Source organism: Danio aesculapii, chromosome 21 (assembly GCF_903798145.1).
Source record: "Danio aesculapii chromosome 21, fDanAes4.1, whole genome shotgun sequence".
NCBI lineage: Eukaryota > Metazoa > Chordata > Actinopteri > Cypriniformes > Danionidae > Danio > Danio aesculapii.
The window spans coordinates 25902332-25924010 of NC_079455.1; the positions used below are offsets into that span (position 1 = coordinate 25902332).

The 21679-nt window shown below is 35.6% G+C and overlaps 1 protein-coding gene across 1 annotated transcript; it reads right to left on the minus strand.

Moving 5' to 3' along the window:
- Positions 1-18621: 18621 nt before the first annotated feature.
- On the minus strand, positions 18622-21245 carry LOC130214943 (granzyme K-like). The gene is made up of 5 exons (XM_056446822.1): positions 21140-21245; positions 20904-21048; positions 19468-19606; positions 19116-19370; positions 18622-19025 (listed from the first exon to the last, which is right to left on the minus strand). Exons 1-5 carry the CDS (start codon positions 21201-21203, stop codon positions 18855-18857), a joined length of 774 nt encoding a protein of 257 aa, XP_056302797.1. The 5' UTR covers positions 21204-21245; the 3' UTR covers positions 18622-18854.
- Between the last annotated feature and the right edge of the window lie 434 nt (positions 21246-21679).

The following is a 21679-nucleotide window of genomic DNA, read 5'->3' on the forward strand; positions in this document are numbered from 1 at the left end:
GATTGTTCCCCGGGCAGATAGAGTGACGTCACCGCCCATGTGTCCTCGTGACTACCGAGTTCCACTGTATACACTTTCAGCACACGAGACATGTTTTACTCCTCTTACTGTAGTAGCGGTCATGTTTCTAAGAAAATCCATGTGATTATTTTTAAATTATTTTTACAACTTTATTTATTTTTAAAATTTATAATAAATGTACAGTAAGTCACATCAAGGTAAATTATGCAGAGGATTTCCTTTAAATAAAAATTGTAATTAAAAATAATGATGTCCACTTGATGTTTACATTAAATAAATCTGTTTTCCATGTAAATGCACGCGGATTTCTGAAGGAAATCACGTGACACTAAAGAATAACAAAGCTGAAAATTCAGAAACAATTTTATAAATATTTTTAAGTTTTGTTCCTTGGTGAGGAGAGATTTCCTTAAAGCATTAACAAACCTCAAAGTCAGGGGTGCCCAAACTTTTTCTTATGAAGGGCCAAAAACCAAACATAATTGAGGCTATAGCGGGCGAAATTTACCTTGGGTAATTTCCTAATTTATTTAATAATGTTTAAAAATGACTAGAAAACATTGCTTTATACTAACTAATAGAGTATTTTTTACATTTCATAATGAACTCAGTGCAGTAAAAACAAAACAATCTAATTTATAACAGAATTACACTAGTTTGGCCTTGATTTAGCCGATGTCTTCTGTATAGTTCTCTATCCGTCGAGTAATAGTATTTACATTTTTAAAAATCAGATTAATTTACATTTAATTAAAACATTTAATATCTGTTTGTTTGTTTTTTTGTAGCTCAGCAACAAAACAAACAAAAAAGGTTACGTTAAATTAGAAATGACGATCTCTGTGTTAAAGTCATTTGCTCCAACCCTCTCCATCCTTTCATGAGATGGTGGGCCAGATCAAAAGTTAATGGGATAACTTTGGCCCGCGGGCCCTAGTTTGGGCATCTCTGCTTAAAGTGAACTGGAAGCGCATCTTGTCAGGCTGAGAAAATCTTCAAGGCTAATGAACATTTTTATTGTACAATTAACTATACACTGTAATTAACAAATTGTAAATATAATGACTTTTCTTTGCTTAAAATTATAGTCTTGTGTTCATTCATCATCCTGCAGTGATGTAACATTATTGAAAAAATGTCATTATTAGGCCTATAACACGTTATTGCTTCGCCTAAATTGCCTTTGCCAATGAATTGAATTCTGTTTATGTGCATAATTATTGTGTTGATTATTAAAATCGTTCTTTTTAATTTTATTATGTAAAATTTTCTTTAAAAAAAAACAACACAAATGGCCAAAAATTCAGAAGCCCGTTTCACACTGCATGAGAAAGTAACCATCGTCAGTAATCGCTCGAAAGCAGACATCTTTATGATTATGCGTATAAGCTATACATAGAAGGTGAGAGTGATATGCAATATCCTACTTTCCACTGGGACCATAAAAGTGTCCTCGGGGTCTAAAGCCAAGCGGGCGGATTCGTGACCTAATCCGCATGATTGAGAAGGGCGCCGCGAGGTGGACACAAGCCCAATAATTTGAATAGAACCATATGCTTTGCAAAAACGTCTTGACTCTATAGAAAGCCTACAAAACACATGGCTTTAAATACAACCCGGGCCCAGCGACTTATTTTGGTGATGAAAAATAGCACTGACAGGATGAGTTTTATTGTTACTTTCCAAAACAAACCACCAGGGACCAATAAAAGCTTGTATTAGATTCACTGCAGTAACATCAATCGCATTCATGCTTCGTTGTGTAATTTTGGCTTTCACTGTAACATAAAATGCGTTGACAGTAGGACTAATAGACTGACAAGCCTTGTAATTTTATTCAGAGCTGCAACACATCTGTGGTCATGTGGCACCAGAACAAAGAATAATACTAATCCCACGCTTGTCTCTTAGGTTAGTGTGGCGGGCATGTGCCTGTGCCTTGGTGGCCCATTGCCACAAGCAACAGAGCAATCAACACACCAATAAGTTTAATCAAAAGGTTATTTTGGTTTCCCATCAAGAATATTGTCATGAGGAGAATATGTAAAGATTCCATAAAATAAAAATCTACAGCCTCAGGGTACAGGCAAATTGTACACAACATTGTAAAAAAACTAAACTGAACAATATGAGTAATGTTTTTTTTAATAGTAGCCTAATATTCAGTGGTGGAAAGAGTACTGAAAAATCATACTTAAGTAAAAGTATCCTTACTTGCCTATAAATGTAGTGCAAGTAGAGTAAAATTATTTGTTGTAAATATTACACAAAGTATGAGTAAAAAGTAGCCCTTTCAAAAGTACTCAGAATAGTAAGTATTGAGTATTACGCTGTAAAAAGCTGATGCATTTACATGTAATTTGTGGATTTGTGTGTAAACGTAACACTCTGTGGTGCATTTAGTTATTGCCCAACACACAATGTCATAAGCCATTAATATTAGTTTAGATTTAGGTTGTGATGTCAGGTGACCAAAATTCAATGTCTAGCCAACGTCTAAGAACAACGTTATTTTATTCTTATTTATCAAATGACGTTGATTTTTGGTTGATTTTAGGTTGTGTTAGAAAGTTTGTACAACATGAATCTAATGTTGTACAAACATCTTAAACAAACGTCATATTGATGTCAAATACTGACCTTTATTCATCAGGTATGAAAACCAAAATCCAACATCTGATAGACGTCAAAGTGGTAATGTCCACACAATGTCAAGCTGTAACATCATTAGACATTGATATTTGGTTGATTTTAGGTTGGACGTTGGTCTGACGTAGAGTTCTAACGTCAACCCGATTTTCATTTTCAAACAAAATGCAACATCCCCACTACAACGTTAATCTGACGTCTTGTGCCTGCTGGGTGTTTAAGGCCATTTCGATCATCATATAGTAAACATTGAACTGATGATCTTTTCATCAGTGACATGCATCTAAACAGTCTCTGGGTCAATGCGTGTGAAGATTTTGGACTTTTAATGCTTCCAAACAGATTGCTGCAATTATAAAGTGCCCATGTCTTGAGGTAGTCCATTACGATGCAATTGTGCGATTTGATTGGTCAGGAATCACAGGACTGATTTTTTTAATCCCTATAGATAAGAAAAAATAAAGTAGTGACTACAGGTTAATGGAAGTAGTAGAGTAAAAGTACCGATACTGCACTAAAAATGCATTTAAGGGAAAGTAAAAGTGCGCAATTTTAAAACAACTTTGTAAATGACAATTTCTTAGAAAAATCGCTCAATTACAGTAGCTTGAGTATTTGTAATTTGTCCTTTACTTCATTGCTAATATTCTGTATCTAATCTTATGGCAGCAATTTGTTAGATTTAGGCATGTGGTCAAGATGGCTGCTCAAAGGTCAAACTGTGTATCAAAACTTTTAGTCCGAGCTCTTGTCATTTCAAGGCTGGACTACTGCTACTAGCTGATCTCCCATCCTGCACCCTTAAGCCTCTACAGATGATCCAGAATGCAGCGGCTAATCTAGTCCTCAATGACCCCATATAACACCTCTCCTTATCTCTCTGCACTGGTTAGCAGTCGAAGCTTGGATCAAGTTCAAATCATTGATGCTTGCTTACGGAACAACCATTGGTTCTGCACCCTCTTATCTCCACCTGCTCCTGAAGGTCTACATCTCCTCCAGGAGCTTCTGGTAGAGGTGTGAGCACTGCCTTGTGGTGCCATCACAGAGAGGCTATAAGACACTTTCCAAAACCTTTTCATTCAATGTTCCCCACTGGTGGAATGATCTTACCATTCCCACAGGGACTGCAGATTCACTAGTATCTTTTAAATGACAACTAAAAACTCATCTCTTCCGAGAATACCTTAACCCCGGTGAATAAAAACAAGACCACCTGTGGAAACACTTTTTCTCTCTCTCAATGATGATAAAATGTACATTTTTAGTTGAAATATCAGTTGAAGTAATTTTGAACGTGGCATGGTTGTTGGTGTCAGACAGGTTATTATGCATACATGTATTTTAAAATCTACTGATCTATGGGATTTTCACACAGATTGGAAAAGGGTTAGTGATATGTTGAGTCAATTTTTTTACTGCAATATTTTTGATGGCAGGGTTAGAATTTGGTGTACACATATTGGAAGCATTAATCCATTAACAATTTAGGCTGGTAATGTACACTGTGAACCCTAATAAGTTGAGACGACTCAAATGATTTAAGGAAAGTGATTCCCTCAGTTCGTTTGGGTAATGGGAAATCAATAACTCAATTAATTGAGTTGGCCAAATGTGGTCTCTTCATTGAATTAACTTAAGTGTTTAGCCCAACACTCAACCTGAAGGACCAGGACATACACACATACACTATGGACAATTTAGCTTACCCAATTCACCAATGGCACATGTCTCTGAACTTGTGGGTGAAACCTAAGCACCTCGAGTGAACCCACACCAACACCACACAGAAATGCCAACTGACACAACTGGGACTCGAACCAGCAACCTTCTTGCTGTGAGGTGACAGTACTACCCACTGCGCCACTGCATGGATATCAATTAAGAAAAATGTATATAAACATTTAAATATCTACTCACTAATTTAACTTTTCTCTTTCGTCAGATAGGTTCAGGTAGTGCCTCCATCCTGCTGCACTTCAGCATGAATAATGAATGAAGTCAAAATAATAATAATAAATAATGAAGTTAAACACACCTGTACCTGGTATTTTGAGTGATGTCAAGTTATATTAACTTAATAACAGCGAGGTTTACAGTGTAGACTTCATTACTACCAATTAACTTTAATTTAATTGCTTCAACCAACCTGAGAATTATCGCTGACCATGTCCATCCCTTAATGAACACAAGGTATACCCTTCTTGTGATGGCTACTTCCAGCAGGATAATTTACCGTGCCACAAATCTCAGATAACCCCGGACTAGTTTTCTAAACATGACTGTGAGTTTACTAAACAAAATGACCTCCACATTCACCAGATCTCTGTCCAAATAGAGCTGCTTTGGGATGTGAGACTCGCATCACAGATGTGCAGCCAACAAAACTTCAGCAACTGTATGAAGTTGTAATGTCAATATGGAGCAAAATCTGTTTCCAGGACATTGTTGAATCCATGCCATAAAGAATTACCATGGGGGTTCAACTTTTTACAAACAAAGTGTGTCAAAAGAAGTGAAATGTGAGTGTATAATTTTAGAATATTCACTCCGCAAGTTATAATAAAATGATTTTATGAAATATTAAAACACTTCAAAAATGCTGCGTTCCACACAATTCCTTCATATTGTCCCAACACAAATTGATCACTTTAATTAATAGTTTTTACAAATTTAAGTGGATTGAACATAAAACAATTAAGTTGTCTTAAAAAAAACTTAAGAATTGTGTTGTCTCAACTCATTTTAAATAAGTTAGAACAAGCAGCAAAAAGTCATTTGAGTAAATTCTGTGTTACTTCTTAAAAAAAATAGGTAAATGTGTTATGCCAACACAATCTCATGGCAATTCGTAACTTTTTAGTGGCTAATTTGTACAAATTCGTATGATCTAATTCATACAATTTACTAAGATTTGCTCATCCCCCAACGATGGTTGGGTTTAGGGGTGGGGTTAGGTGCCACGTCTCCTTTTTGAAATCGTACAATTTTGTATGACTAAACTCATACGAATTCGTACGAATTAGCCACTAAACTGACAAAACGTAAAATACTTAAGTTTTCTCGTGAGATCAGGCTGGTTACACCCTTTTATACCAAAAGTAAAATGAAAAGTGAATAAAGGCTGAAGGAAATGTAAATTTATGTCTGTACAATTGAAGATGCAGCTCAAACAAACCTTTCTGATAACACGAAAAATAGAATTTATGAAAAAAGTGATGAATATCCCAAATTTGCAGTTCCCTTTTTTTGCAGTGCGATTTTTAACGTTATTAATTTATGAGAATAATGGATTTGTGAGATGAGTGAATACAAGTTCACATTTAAGTTAGAACTAAAGTAAGAATCACACTTACACATCGTTCACAACACAACTGTCCATGGGTTGTTGATGTGATGTAACATACACACATTGCAAAAATAATGGGATATATGCACACAGACTTTTAATTTCAGCCAGCCAGCTTCAGCGCTTCCGATGAACTGTCTTTTCCATTATAAAATTACCATGATTAAGGTTTGATTTCTTTAAAAATCAGTGATCTTCACTGCCTGTTAGATATATGATATAAAGTGGATCTCAGACTAGACATGAAGCACTGCATTAAATTTCATTTCCCCCGTCATGTCTTTAAAATATGACAGCTTATTTTACCCCAGTATTTTCAATGGAGTTTCTCTGCTCACCTGTTGATCCTGACGGTGCTAGTGGTTACACAAGCTTTGAACAAAAAAATGAACGCTTACGTTTATTTAACTAAATGTATTGTAATTACATTACAACATTGCTGTAAAAGGAACCTTGTTAAATAAAAAAGTCACATTAAGCTTACACTGGAGGTTTGTCATTGGCAGAAAAACACTAGCTGTGCATATTCCCCATTTAATATAATATAAATTCAATATTTATCATAATTAGTAAATAGCACTATATGAAGATAAGTGTCCAACAATCTATGTAAATCCCTCTCACACTATTTCAGTATTATTAAAAGCTGTTTTTCTTAATTTTTGCTTTTAACACCATGCAGTACGTATACAGTTCAGTAAAAATAAAAAACTGAAATAACTGATCAAGTTAGAGACCTCTCATATTTTTTTCAAACATCAGACTTCAAGCTAATTTTTTGCTTCCTATTTGTCAACTACCCACTTCTGATTTCTCTCAGTATGGGGATAGGAAAGCTATCAGACAATTAATTATAAAACAAAGTAACTGGCTTTACTTTCTAAACAAGTAACTCGGATTTTTTCTTGGAAATTAAAAAGTAATGTGTTTTTACTTTACTAGTTACTTGAAAAAAGTAATCTGACTACATTACTTGTTTTACCGACAATGACTGAACAATAACCAGAATGCAGCACTTGAGGTTCAGTTATCTCCACTGCAACCTTCATCCAGCGACGCCGGCATTTGTACAGCCTGACAGAATACCAAACGTCCTACACAGCACAGAATAATTAGAGCCTTTACCAAAGCCACGTGTTTCTGCATATTCATCGAATCGGGAATCTGCAGAAGGCTGTTTATTCCGCTTCCCTCACACTCATCTTCCTGGTCAATATACGACTTTATCCCTTCATAGAGTGGATAAACTAAGGTATGGATTGATGGCAGGCTTAGAGGTGACACAACCTCTCACCTCACTTCAATAACTGAAGCTGCAGGAGGATTCACCTGAGCTGACAATGTACCAGAGCTGCTGTGCGTCACAAACCAAGCAAAATGATGATAGTAATAACTTTTGAAAGAGCCATAGTTTCATGATTTCCAGACAGTGTTTCTAGAGAGTGTCCAATAATTTGTTAAAACATTAATAATAGATTAAATAAAAACAATAATAATATTAAATGGATAATAGTAAATATTTAAGCAATGATTAATATGCAAGACAGCTTTTTTCTGCAGTAAATAGTGCACAAAAACATGCATACTATTATTTTAGCATTACATCCCATTCGATCCCAGTTGTAAGAGCAACAAATAATAACTTGACTTCTAGTTGATCATTTGGAAAAGTGGCAGAAGGTAGATTTTTCCTTATCTGTTGAACTGCATCGCAATCATCACAACCCACATAGCAAATGTTTTTTTGTACACAAGAACTTTCCCCTCGACCCAAGTACCGCAAAGAATGATGGTCCTGAAGTGGCCCATAACTGGATTAAAGACAAGGACCACACATGGGCCATAACCGGCCTGAATCTCAGCCAATTTATTACCCTTAACTGGCCCTGAACTGGGCCAAAAGGTTTATTATTGGTACAGATTCTTAGCTATAAGTTAACCAACACCACCCTTTAACCAGAAACCCCAAAAAACTGAGCCATTACCCAGCCTAATGTTACCTAAACAATGTGAACAATCGCTACACTGATCTGGGCCACACACTTCCTATCCACAACTGGCCCAAATGTAGTTTGCCGTCATGCATGCAGTCCCATCATTGCCATGCATGGCCCACATTCGGCTGACAATATGAATGCCAGTGCCAGCAACATGCCAGCAGTGCCATAATGAAGCCACATTTGGGCCAAGATCATTTGCTATGTGGGAAATACTGCAGGAGACCTATTGGAACCCACATGTACCCAAGATTCTCACAGAAATCAATCCAGTTTGGTGAAGAAAAAATCATGGTTTGGGGTTACATTCAGTATGGAGGTGTGCAAGAGATCTGCAGAGTGGATGGCAACATCAACAGCCTGAGGTATCAAGACATTTGTGCTGCCCATTACATTACAAACCACAGGAGAGGGCAAATTCTTCAGGGGCCGGTTGCACCAGCAGTGCGTAAGTTAAAACGTAGCCTAGTTGTGACTTAAAGGAACACTAAGTTACAATTTACGCACTACTGAATATTTTTGTGTTGCACCACTGAACTTAGTTTTAACGTAATGCTTCGTTCCAACTAAATATTTATGGCAGCCTCCACCCATGTATAACGTTAGAAAATAGATGATTAGTTTACATAGAGGAGCTCGCGATTATAATGAAGAACGAACTCCCTCTACTCACAGCCTTATTTTCCTCCCAAATCTCGCTTTTTTTTAAGGTTGTGAAAGTAGAGTTTAATTATTTTCAAGGAGTGTTTTGTGTTAATTATATCCACCAATTACAATGAAAATATCTTTATGACTAAGTTCTTCTCTCTGCTCTTTTCTCTTTCATGTGTAGGATATAAAAAATTCAAGTTTATTGTTTTGAGAACTTTATGTGTATTTCTCGTGCATTCACGGCTCGCGATGCAGGTGTGTGCGTCGTATGCTATTAGTGATTGACTGTAATTTAATGTACTATAATAATGTGATTTTTTTTATTTATTTTTCATAGGACAGTTATATATAGATGCATTTGTTGCATAATTTTAAAGTAGTTTAAGGATTTAAATGCTTCTTACTGGAAATTACTTCAATCAATGCGACTACACATGACTTTATGGAGAGCTTACGACCTACTAACTACAGTTTGCCTTAAGAACATGTGGTGCAACCGAGAACAAATTTAGTTACAAACTAGCTACTAGTTACAAAGCCCCTAGTGTGGTCATGTTCCAGTTTAAGAAAAAACTTATGAACAGCTGATGCAACCCTGCCCAGCAGGATAGCACTCCTTCTTATATTTCAGCCTCCACATCAAAGCTCCTGAAACCAAAGAAGGTCAAGGTGCTCCAGGATTGGCCAGCCCAGTCACCAGACATGAGCACTATTGAGTATATCTGGGGTAAGATGAAGGAGGCATTGAAGATGAATTCAAAGAATCTTGATGAACTCTGGGAGTCCTGCAAGAAAGCTTTCTTTGCCATTCCAGATGACTTTATTAATAAGTTATTTGAGTCATTGCAGAGATGTATGGATGAAATCGTCCAAGCTCATGGGAGTCATACATTAATTCTTTTTCCACTGCACCATGACTTTATATTCTATACTGTACAATAGTTCTGTTAAGTGACAAAACTTTTGTCTAAGCAAAGTCAGACCTTACTATCCTAATTAAATAATTAATAATCGTGATATGATCATATTTTATTTTGGTAAAATAAGCATAATCTAACCTTTGCCTTTCATATAAGAAAACTAATGATACCAAATGATCAACAAGAAGTCAAGTTATTGTTTGTTGTTCCTAAAACTTGGATAGGCGATAAGACTTTTGTCAGGTAGTGTATTATGTAATTAGCATATTACATACTAGCATTTTAGCATTATGTGCATTACTAGCACTTTACTATGCATGCCAAAATAGGAAAGTGCTAAACTCGCATCAATCCTAGACTGATTCCAGTCTTAAAACGACTGATTAAAGGTTTGAATATTCCAAAACAACATTGAAAGGCAGATGAGGGCATAGTGTATTACTTTAGACACATTCAGCATTTGTAGGGTTGTTCCTGAAGGGCCTTTAAGTGAATTAAAAACAGCAGGTGTCAAGCAAGGTACAACAAATGTAAATACATCTCTCTAAGGACATCTTCCGTGGAATGACTTTGCACGCTTGATAATTGAAGTTCTCTGTCCAGGAGGGGGTAGTGCTGTTCTGTTACAGCTGCAGTAGCTCTCAATTTCATTCAAGTCTTCTGGCATGCTTTGTCATTTTGCTATACGAGCTGATTTGGAGAGGCTCTTGCATCACACGCTTTCAATTTGTCATCCACTTTGAGCTCAAACCTGGCAGAGAGTACAGGATTCATAGAGTACAGCACACAAAATATTCTGACTATATGACCACTGACTTGTGTCTCTACTGTAATTAAGGTCTTGAATCCAGCAGCGATTATGTGACAGCATAATGTAACATGGTTCCTGTGTCCTTACACTATTTGTAATGAGCTATGGTCTAAAAACCTTATTTCATGAGTTTTACCAACAAGCATGGCACTGTTTAGTTTAGAACTTTATTAATACTCTTGGGGCATTTTATTTATCCATTTGATTGTTTGTTCATTCATTTGTTTGTGTTTGATGTGAACTGTTGGTATTAATGTGTTGTGTTTTAATTGTGTTACTTGCAGTGGTGGAAAGAGTACTGAAAAATCATACTCAAGTAAAAGTACCATTACTTGCCTAAAACGTAGTGCAAGTAGAGTAAAATGATCTGTTGTAAATATTATTCAAAGTTTGAGTAAAAAGAGACCTTTCAAAAGTATTCAATGATTAGTGACCCAGATAGCATTCGAATGTGGGCCACTTTAGGCAGTTATTCCTTCGGCCCAGACAAAATGAATGTGAGCCTGAAGTGGCCCACCTGTGCAAAGGCAAAAGGGGGCCAAAGATTGAAATTCATATATGGGCCATTTAAGGCATAGATTTGGCACTTATGGCAAAATGTAATCTGAATGTGAGCTTAATGTGGCCCATGTGGAAAATAAAATGGTAAATTTGCCCCAAATTATGGAGGACAAATGTGGGTCTGAACCTAAAGTGGCTCACATGTGCTGGTAAAAATGTGGCCCAGTTATCTTAAGACATATGTGAGCCACTTTTGGCAAATATTTGGCACAGTAAGCTCAGGCTAATACGGTTGTGAGCCTAATGTGGCCCAGAGAAGATATGAAAAATGTGGCCCAGTTATCTTAAAACATATGTGGGCCCCTTTTGGCGAATATTTGGCACAGTAAGGGGTCATAAAAGGGGTGATAATTATAGGGGTCAAACCATAGATCTTTGACATGGCAGATATGGGTATTAACTGTAAAGCTTTTTGTTGTAAATTTACAGAATAATACTGGCAGCTGGGTTGTCAGCCACATACTGTGTTTTTACAGACCACTCCTGTAGTTCACATTCACAGTATATTACTGTTAAAATACATTTTACACTGTGTTTTTACAGCTTAAAGCTTTAATATTAGCTTAAATTGAGGTTGTGATGTCAGGTGACCAAAATGTAGGTCTAGCCAGCATCTAAGGACAACATTATTTTGATGACAAACAACGACGTCAAATGACGTTGATATTTGGTTGAGTTCAGGTTGTGTTGGACCCAAATCCAACATCAAGCAAACATCTTAAACCAACGTCATTTTGACATCAAATACTGACATTTATTCATCAGGTATGGCAATTAAAATCCAACATATGATTGACGTCATAGTGGTAATGTCCACATAACGTCAAGCTGTAACAACATTAAACGTTGATATTTGGTTGATTTTAGGTTGGACGTTGGAGATTGACATTGGCTTGACATTGGGTTCTGATGTCAACCCGATTTTTATTTTCAAACTAAATGCAATGTGCCCACGATGTTGGGGTACAACGTCAATCTGACATCATGTTGACATCTTGTGTCTGCTGGGTGTTTAAGGCCATTTTGGTCATCATACAGTAAACATCTGTCATCTTTTCATCATTGACATGCTTCTAAACACTCTCTGGGTAATTGCGTGTGAAGATTTTGGACATCTTGGACACTTCTAATGTTGGCAAACCGTTTGCTGCATATATAAAGTGCCCATGTCTTGAGGTAGTTCATTATGATGTGATTTACCTTCTATGTGTGATTTGATTGGACAAGACTGATTTTTCTACTCAGCCAATCCCCATAGACAGGTCAAAATAAAGTGGTGACTGCAGGTTGAAGGAAAGTAGTGGAGTAAAAATACCGATACTGCAGTAAAAATGTAGGCTACAGAAGGGAAAGTAAAAGTACATATTTTTAAAACTACTCAGTAAATTACAATTTCTAAGAAAAATTACTCAATTACAGTAATTTTAATATTTGTAATTTGGTACTTTACACAACTGGTTACTTGTAAAGCACCACACCTTCTCAAACAACACAATAATAATACCGACAGTTAACGTCAGCACAATCGCCTAACAGCAAGAAGGTCGCTGGTTCGAGGCTTGGCTGGGTCAGTTGATATTTCTGTGTGGAGTTTGCATCACCCTATGTCCGCTGCGTAAAACATTTGCTGGATAAGTTGGTGGTTCATTCCTGTGGCAACCCCAGATTAATAAAGGGAATAAGCCAAAAAGAAAAGATAAAAAAAAAAAAAAAAAAAAAATATATATATATATATATATATATATATATATATATATATATATATATATATATATATATATATATATATATATATATATATATATATATATATATATATATATATATATATATATATATTCATTATTATAACCATATTTCTTCAAGGACAAAAGTTTATAACAATTTTAAAGTAAGAGAGTTCTTTAAAGGTTATTTGCAGGTTTTAAAGGTTTTTGTTCTTTTAATAGTTTGTTCATTCATTATGGATTTTTTTAAAGCTCTGCTCGACCATCCAGTTTATTTTGTTTTTATTTTATATGTTTCTAGTATGTTTTTGCTTCAAGTAGGTCTAAAGTTGTTAAGAATTCATATTGTATTTTTTCCAAGCATACTTGACCAATTCCATGCCAGATCAATACCTCCTGTAACTATTCATTTTGTATCCAATCATTAAAAGGTGATGCATGACTGTTAACAAAAGTGGCAAATGAAAATGGCCCAAAAACAAGAATTAACTTTTGCAGAAGGTGTCAAATCTGCACAAAAAGCATGGTATACAGTAGAAACGGTCTCCATCCTCCAGAAATGCACCCTACTTGAAGTCTCTGGATTAAAAAACTAAACCTGAAACAAGTCCAGCACTTAATAATTTTAATTTGAAGTGTCCTAAAATAGATGAAGACTTAGATGAAGATTTAAAAAAATTATTTTAAACTTTTAGGTGGAAGTACAGCACATTTCCTCCTGTACCACACTTAAAAAAATTGATCTTCCTGAATCTGACAGTGAGTGTTTGGAGAGGTCTGTCTCACTCATTGGGTTCACACTATGATTTTCCACACCTCACTTTGTCTAAATTGAACTGGTGCTGAAACCTGTCCTTATCTTTTTTCTGAAACTTCAGCCTGGGATTCTTGTTAAGTGGAGCTTGTGTTTCAGGATTCTTTATCCTAGTAAAGTCTCAGAACCAGATATACCTTGTACTTCTAAAAACTGTGGTCCTGGAAGAAAGAATAGTGGAAATAGAGATTAAAGGTTCCTGCTGGAGGTTTAATTCTTAGTTTGATGTGAAACCTTCATTCTTAAAATCTTAAAATCTCAATTTCTGTTGTCCATCTGCGCCATTCTATTAGAGACTACAAGGTACTACATGGCCAGTTGAATTGGCTATTTCATGTATTAAACAATTGGTTTGAACAACTACTTGAATTAAAAAATGAGTACTTACTGTATTCATAAAGTATTGCAGAACACTTCTGGTGCTTCTGGTCTTTGGGTGCACTCTAAAAAACACATTTAAGCCACTCCAACAAATAAAAAAACATAATCCTTATTTCCTTTCGATTTTTCTTGTTCACTCAACTTTTGAAAACATCAGCTGCACTGACCTAAAATTATTTGTCAGTAATACAAAAAACATTTAGGTAGGTTAACATAAGATTATTAGTTTTCTGAGAGGTGAACTACTCTGTAAAAAAAAACTTTTTAAGTTGTGCCAACTGAACATTTTTTGTCTGCAGAACTGGAATGTCTAAAGCTGAGTGAACAAAGAAAACTCTATTGGAAATCGGTACGCTTCACGTGAGGTCACACTTAACAAGGGGATTAGACAGAGAATTGGAAACTGGACAGGAGGTAAATCAACAATTACAGTAAACAAGACAAGGGTCAAAACATGGCAGGACAAACATGGCAGGGAAACATGCTTTGTAATGCTTCACAGGGAAAAACAAGACTCAGCAAAGAGTCTGTGAATGAGCTGTCTTTATAGTCCTAGTAATCAGTCCATCACGAGGTTCCAGCTATGTGTGTGTAATCAGAAACTTCCTCCATTTGAATAAACTTTGAGCATTTGATTTTTCATTTAATTTTATAGGATTTAATAGAGTTGATCATGAAAATTAAATATCAAATACATTTGATTTCTTATTTGAGAATGAGAATTGGGTAGTTGGTTTGAAAGTTAGGGTGCTTTCACACCTGCATTATTTACTTCGGTTGAATAGCACTAGAGTTTGTTTTTCCTCTTGGTGCGGTTCGTTTGGGCAGATGTGAATGCAGCAATCGTACTCGAGTGCGCACCAAAAGTGAACCAAAATAGCAAACCAAGACCTCCTTGAAGAGGTGGTCTGGGTACGCTTTCAAACGAACCCTGGAGCGGTTCATTTGTGGTGAGAATATGATCCGAACCTAAAACAGACCCAACCGCAAAAAGTACTGCGCCTTTTGGACTAATCCAGCTGCCATAGGCCGCTGCGCTGTGCATTATGGTCCGTGAACAGAGAGATAGAGAGAGAGAGAGGGAAAAACATTACCTGATGGATCGTTAGTAATATTTCCGCAAGATGACCATGTCGCAGTTAAGCCACAGCCTCGCTTCATTCTCGAAATGTATAGTTTGTCTAAAGTGATGTATATAAACTATATAGTATACTATGAGCAGGGATACAATCAGCCAGTACAGTCTTAGCTCCATGGTAAAAAGCGATATTTTGTGTCTGCCGGTATGTTTACTTGTGGGAGTTCCATTGGCATTTTCCTGCATGTGAATTCTGACCAATCGATAAGCAGTTTAAGAAATATGTTTAACAACATCTGGCCAATGAGAGATGTGGATTTTGTCAGATGACTGCATTCTGGTTCTTTTCATCTGGTTCGGACCAAATCCAGCAGTGTGGTGTGAAAACGACCCAAAGACGGCAGAAAAGGCTTCAATGTATCATTTCTTGCCCTTGGTCTGGACTAAATGAAGCAAACTACAGATGTGAAAGCACCCTTAGATTTAATAATTGATCTTTTTAGGCATTTCAATTTAATTTTGTAAGAAAACACTTTTGCGAACTGGGCAAACGTGAGATGAAAATTCTGAATTTCTGCAGCTGTAACATTAATGTTATTGTTGGTGTTACTGTTATTTTTGTTGTTGTCAGGGTTAAAAACACTGCAACCTTAATTTTTTCATATGAGGAGGTCTGGGATTAACATCTTTTTTGGGTGAACTTTTTCAAGGTTTTGCTCACAAAATTGATTTAGGTTAAGTAAACATGTTAAATGTAGTTGTATAGGCATTTATAACAGATTTTTTGCCAAACCAACAATTAAAAAAACAAGTCATTTAAACTTTTTTCAGGTTGGATTTTTTTTTACAGTGCGGGATACGGAAAAGTTTAGGGACAGGTTTGGGGGTATGGGTAGATTTAAGAGTGGTTTAAGGTGTAAGGAATGGTGAGCAGAGTATTTACATGTGTGTGAATTACATTTAATCAATCATAAGTACAATGTAACAACAAATGTTTCCACAACATGTACATTGTAACAAATGAAGGATTTCAGTGTAAGTACATAGTTATGGCCACCTAATATAAAGTGGGACCCAACAATTTAATGGGATAAAAAAATAATAATTTTATCATAAAAATAGTTCTATATAGAAACAAACAAAAAGTGGTTCTACTATTGTTAAAACCCAAAGAACTTTCTTTTTGTCCTTGAATGTCAGTGAGCTTTGTTATACGTCTCTGTTTGTTTTGACATTAAGAATGATTGAGAGGAATCTTCTGAGTGCAACGAATTTTAAGCCAATGGGGGATTATTTGATTTGTTTTGGTGTTGATGTGAAATGTGTTTAATTTAATGGAAGACAAACAAGAAAGAAGTCATGATTAATTGAGAATCAAATTAAGGATAAAATTGGCTTTGCAAGCAAACTGCAAAATGTCCTTAGTTTCATCAGACAATGCAGTAGATTGCCTTCTGATGAGGGGTGACAGGAATCGATGTGTCTGCGAGCTCAGGCATCCAATGTGCATGCAAATACACCTCACAAAAATTGATTTGAGACAGACTGTACTTTAGTATTTACACTATAAAAGGAATCCGGATTAATGCAATTTCAGGAAGTGGTCAAAATTGGACAAAAAAAGTTCAGAGCCTGTATTTGGCATTGTCCACATGTCAGATTAACAAAAAAATGCATTTTAATATCAGGTGTAAATAGTGCCAAAAATGACCACCAATAACAGATTCCAGACGCCACTTTTATGTTTTAGATATTTCACAAAATCAAAAGCTCAGGATTGTGGGTATCAGAGTCAGCAAAGAATACGTACTTAAAGCCTTCAAAAATCAATTGAGGTTAGGAGGTTCCTCAGGACAGCAGGAATGAAGTAAACAGTGGACTATGCATTTTAAAAGCAGGATCCAACGGAACCATTTTTCAGCTTTCAGTAAACTGTGATTGAGAACAAAATGTAAGGACATGACATGTTTAAGGCCCTGTTTACACCTGGTTTTAAGATTTAATTTGGTCGATGTAGATGGACAAGACACAATCCCATTTACACTTGTTTTTTAAGTAATCTATTTGGTCCACTTTTGAGCCAGATAAATGATGTTTGCTGTTAATGTACACACCTTCAGGCCATAACAGATGAGGATTTTTTTTTTATATTCATTAAAATATTAAAGAAGATTTGTAACTTATCCTTGGTGATTCATAAAGTGTAAGTAATTAGCTGTTCAAAAAATAAATTACTGGTAAAAATAAAATGAAAAAAAATTTGTAGCCTATCCAAGTTTTAGGAACTACAAATAATAACTTTATTTCTAGTTGATCATTTGGTATCAGTAGTGGCTTAAATGAAAGGCAAAGGCCTCTAGATTACGCTTATTTTACTAAAATAAAATATGATCATGTCATGATTATTAATTATTTAATTAGGACAGTAAGGTCTGACTTTGCTTAGACAAAAGTCATGTGACTTAACAGAAATAATGTACAGTATAGAATATAAAGTCATGGTGCAGTGGAAAAAAGAATTAATATTGTGTATGACTCCCATGAGCTTGGACGACTGCATCCATACATCTCTGCAATGGCTATATTAATAGTCATCTGGAATGGCAAAGAAAGTGTTCCTGCAAGACTCCCAGAGTTCATCAAGATTAATTTAATTCATCTTCAATGCCTCCTCCATCTTCCCCCAGACATGCTCAATATTGTTCATGTCTGGTTAGTGGGCTGGATGCAATCCTGAAGCACCTCAAGCTTCTTTGCTTTCAGGAACTTTGATGTGGAGGCTGAAGTATGAGAAGGAACCAATCCTGCTGAAGAATTTACCCTCTCCTGTGGTTTGTAATGTAATTGGCAGCACAAATGTCTTGATATACCCCAGGCTGTTGATGTTGCCATCCACTCTGCTGATCTCTTGTACGCCCCCTACTGAATACAACCACAAACCATGATTTTTTCCGTCACCAAACTTGACTGATTTCTGTGAGAATCTTGGGTTCAAATAGATCTTCTGCATTATTTGTGATGATTGGGATGCAGTTCAACAGATGATTCATTAGAAAATTCTACCTTCTGCCACTTTTCTAACTATAAGTTGTCATTATTTGTTGCTCTTTGAATTGGGATTGATGACAAGACTTTTGTCAGGTAGTGTATGGCTCTCATTTTATACATTGAGAATACATTGTGGTCTTATGAAGTTGAACGATCTGTCTGTGCAAGAAACTGAACATTATTTAAAATGTTTTTGCTTTGGCAAATTCTTCTGGGCACAATCACAACAATTTTTACACCACAGAAGACCCCAATGTATCAATAGATAGAAGATACAGCTATTAACTTGGTTTTTCCTTTATGTGTTTTGTTGGACTCTCAATGATGACTTTGATTCATTGTTGGACTGAATAACCAAAGACCACAGTTTCAGCCAAAAATTTTCTGACAACGGAAAAAGGCATCATAGATGGCATGAAGAAATGATCGACATAATCAACAAAATCAACTTAAAATGTGCATTCTATGTGTACATTTTAATAGTTGTTTACCAGAAAATAAGCAATAACAAATGTAGGGGCTAATATGTAATAATACAATATCAGACACATTTTTTTCAGCTTCATTTCACTATTTGCTTAAAATTGGTATTCAAAAATCTGCCACTGCTTGTGAATATAAATTTAAAGTTATAAAAAACAACAGCACACTTTCAGAAAAAAAGCCATTACGTAGGTGGGACTATTAAAAAGATGCATGGTTGTATTATGTATTTGGTGAATAATAATCTTGTCTAGGGTGCCAAAAAGTCTAGATACAGCCCTGAGATACAGAAACGCTCCAGTAGCAGTTTTTGCACCTTTATTTCTGGAAGCGAAGGCTATTTAAGCTGGAAAAGTTTAGTTTTCTAAATGCGTGTGCTGTTGAATTGCTGTTTCAGTATGCTATTGATCCAGGAGATGTGTCTTTTGGACAGAAACGTGTATACTGTGGGTTTCTTGGGATCCCCACATACGTGTGAGCCTGAAAGCACACCAACCAGGTTTTTCTTACACTCCAAAGGTCCACCAGAATCTCCCTGAAAAACAAATCAAGATCTTCATCCTCCAGACATGTGAAGAAATGTTTGCAAACAGCATAAATCAGTTTGTGTAAAGCTGAAACTTACCTTACAGGTTCCTCTGTGCTGCTGTGTATTTCCTGCACACAGCATGTCTTTGGTGATGACAGGATTTCTGTTATAGTAGCGGTTGCACAGATCTCTGTCCACCACCAACACTTCCAACATTTGCAGTTTATCAGAAGCTCGCTGGACCTTATAATCAGTGGTTCCCCAACCTCTCACAACACATTTTGTTCCGGGTGGAACGTCTTTTTCCTTTTTAGGGATTTTGTAGGGTTTCGCTTTCACTTTTTTGTTTAGCTGCAAAAGATAAAGGCAATGCTCAAATACATGTTGTGTAAAAGCAGTAAAAGAGTTTATTATAAATAAATGACAATCAATTTTAGTTTAACCCTACCCTAATGAGCATGATGTCGTCTTGTTTAGTCTTTTCACTGAATGTTTTAGGGATTTCGTAATTGAGGATGCCAACACGCCGAGAGCCTTTGCTCAGAGATAGAGATCCTATGAGAATCGTCACTGATGAAACATCAACTCTGAAATAAAAACTGACATTAGTGTGCTTAAATGCTTATACTTCATTGTTCCATAATCTCCCAAATTTATAGTAAATTTCAATAAATAAAAAATAATGAAAACAAAGATTGAAACATTTGAAATGACAAATAGAAATAAAATAAAATGAATTAGTATCTCTAATTCTGACAACAATTTCCGGGGAAAATGAAAAGCTCTTTCAGCACTTTCAAGAGGAAAAATTGTTTTAGAAAATTTCTTGCATATAATAGTAAATTGACATAGTAAATTAGTAAACATTTGTTTTTCAATACACCTCAATAAAAACTAAAGTGTTTAAACCAGGGGTGCCCAAACGTTTTAGTATGAAGGGCAAAGTCAAAAACTAAAAATCATTGAGAGCTGTGGGCCGAAGGCAAATATACCAAACTATATTACATTAAAGTAACCATGGGTAATTTCTTAATTTATTTAATAATATTTTAAAATAAATAGAAAACATTACTTTAAATCACATCAACTAATGTGGTATAACTTATTCAATCAAAACAATTAAACAAACAATCACATTTATAACACAGTGGAGTTCAATGCTGAATACACCAGTCAAGCAGAATCTGCCTTTGACTTGATTCACTCACCAAAGTCTCAGTATTGTCGGGTGACAGTGTGTACATTTAAAGAAAATATGATTAATATACACCTTTTTTTTTTGAGGCATTTAATTTTAGTTAGCTTTTAACAATAAAAAAAAAAGGGTTACATTAAATTTGAACTCCCTCTCTTCTCAGATGGGATGGCGGGCCAAATCAAAAGTTACCATGGGCCACCCACTAGCCCTAGTTTTGTTCATTTCTGGTTTAAAACAATAAATAAAAAAGTACAAAAGCACAATTAATGATCCGAGCTCTTTAAAAAAAAGCTCTTTCAACAGAAAATAACCACAGTGTAGCAATTTTGTAGCTGTTTAAAGTAGCTGTTTAAAGTTGTAGCTGTAGCTGTAAAGCTGTAGCTGTTTAAAGTTTCCAGCATGTCATCAAACAAACCTAAAAATAGATAATAAAACAAATGAATTAAAGAAAAGTTATATATTACATTTAGTGTATATCAAATTAGTAAATGTATAACCTAAATTGTATTAGTAAAAGTAGAATGATGAAAAACTTAAATACATTTGATTTATCTTTAATTAGCCTCTGATTAAAACTTGCTGTTGTTTATATATTTACTGCATTCTCTCCTAAAAATATAATAATATGCTTCATATAGACTGCAAAAGTTTGTGTACACTGCGTAAACTCAACGTAGTTTCCTTACTCTTTGCAATGCGCTGCAGTTAAAACCCACTCCTTGTGAATCAGGATTCCCCCACATTTATGGTTCTGGTGTATCTGAATGGACACCATCCATGATAGAGCTTTTTTCACATCTTTGCCTCCAACAATTGACACGTCAGAGCAAACTGCAAGAGATTTTAAAGACAGTTACAGATTGAACAAAAGAACACTAATGAAGTTTTCCACCAAACTCTGGGACAGAAAAACAATAATTACCTGTCGCTTTGAAAAAGGTGTACACCAAGAAGTGAAACACAATCAGATTTCTGCAAATATCCATTGTGTGGACCGTCCTCTAAAATCAACGTGTTTTCTCAGATGTCCTTCAACATCAAGTGTGAGAGCAATGAGGAAATAACAGCCTTTTTCAATGCACTTTCTTAGTCATTTTTGTGGTCAGAGCAGAATCAGGAGGTGTGTTTGTGTGGGGGGGTTTGCATGTGCAAGGTGATGCATCAGTTTTGCACATTTTCACAAGTTCACACTGAGATAATGTCTGTTTGACAACAAGTCATAACTTTTACTGTTAATGGTGTTGATATGAGAGAGTAGGACTTCATTTGATTTAAAGCAGTTTTATTTGAAGTAAAAGCATTTTAAAGAGCGCTGAGCTCTACCCACTTTGATTTAAGTATCAATGAGATATTTTAACAAATAAATGTTTTAACTGTGTGCATAAATCACCTCTAATTATATACTCTATATACACTGTACAAATATTACATGATCGGTCATAACAACATGCTATTTTTATGC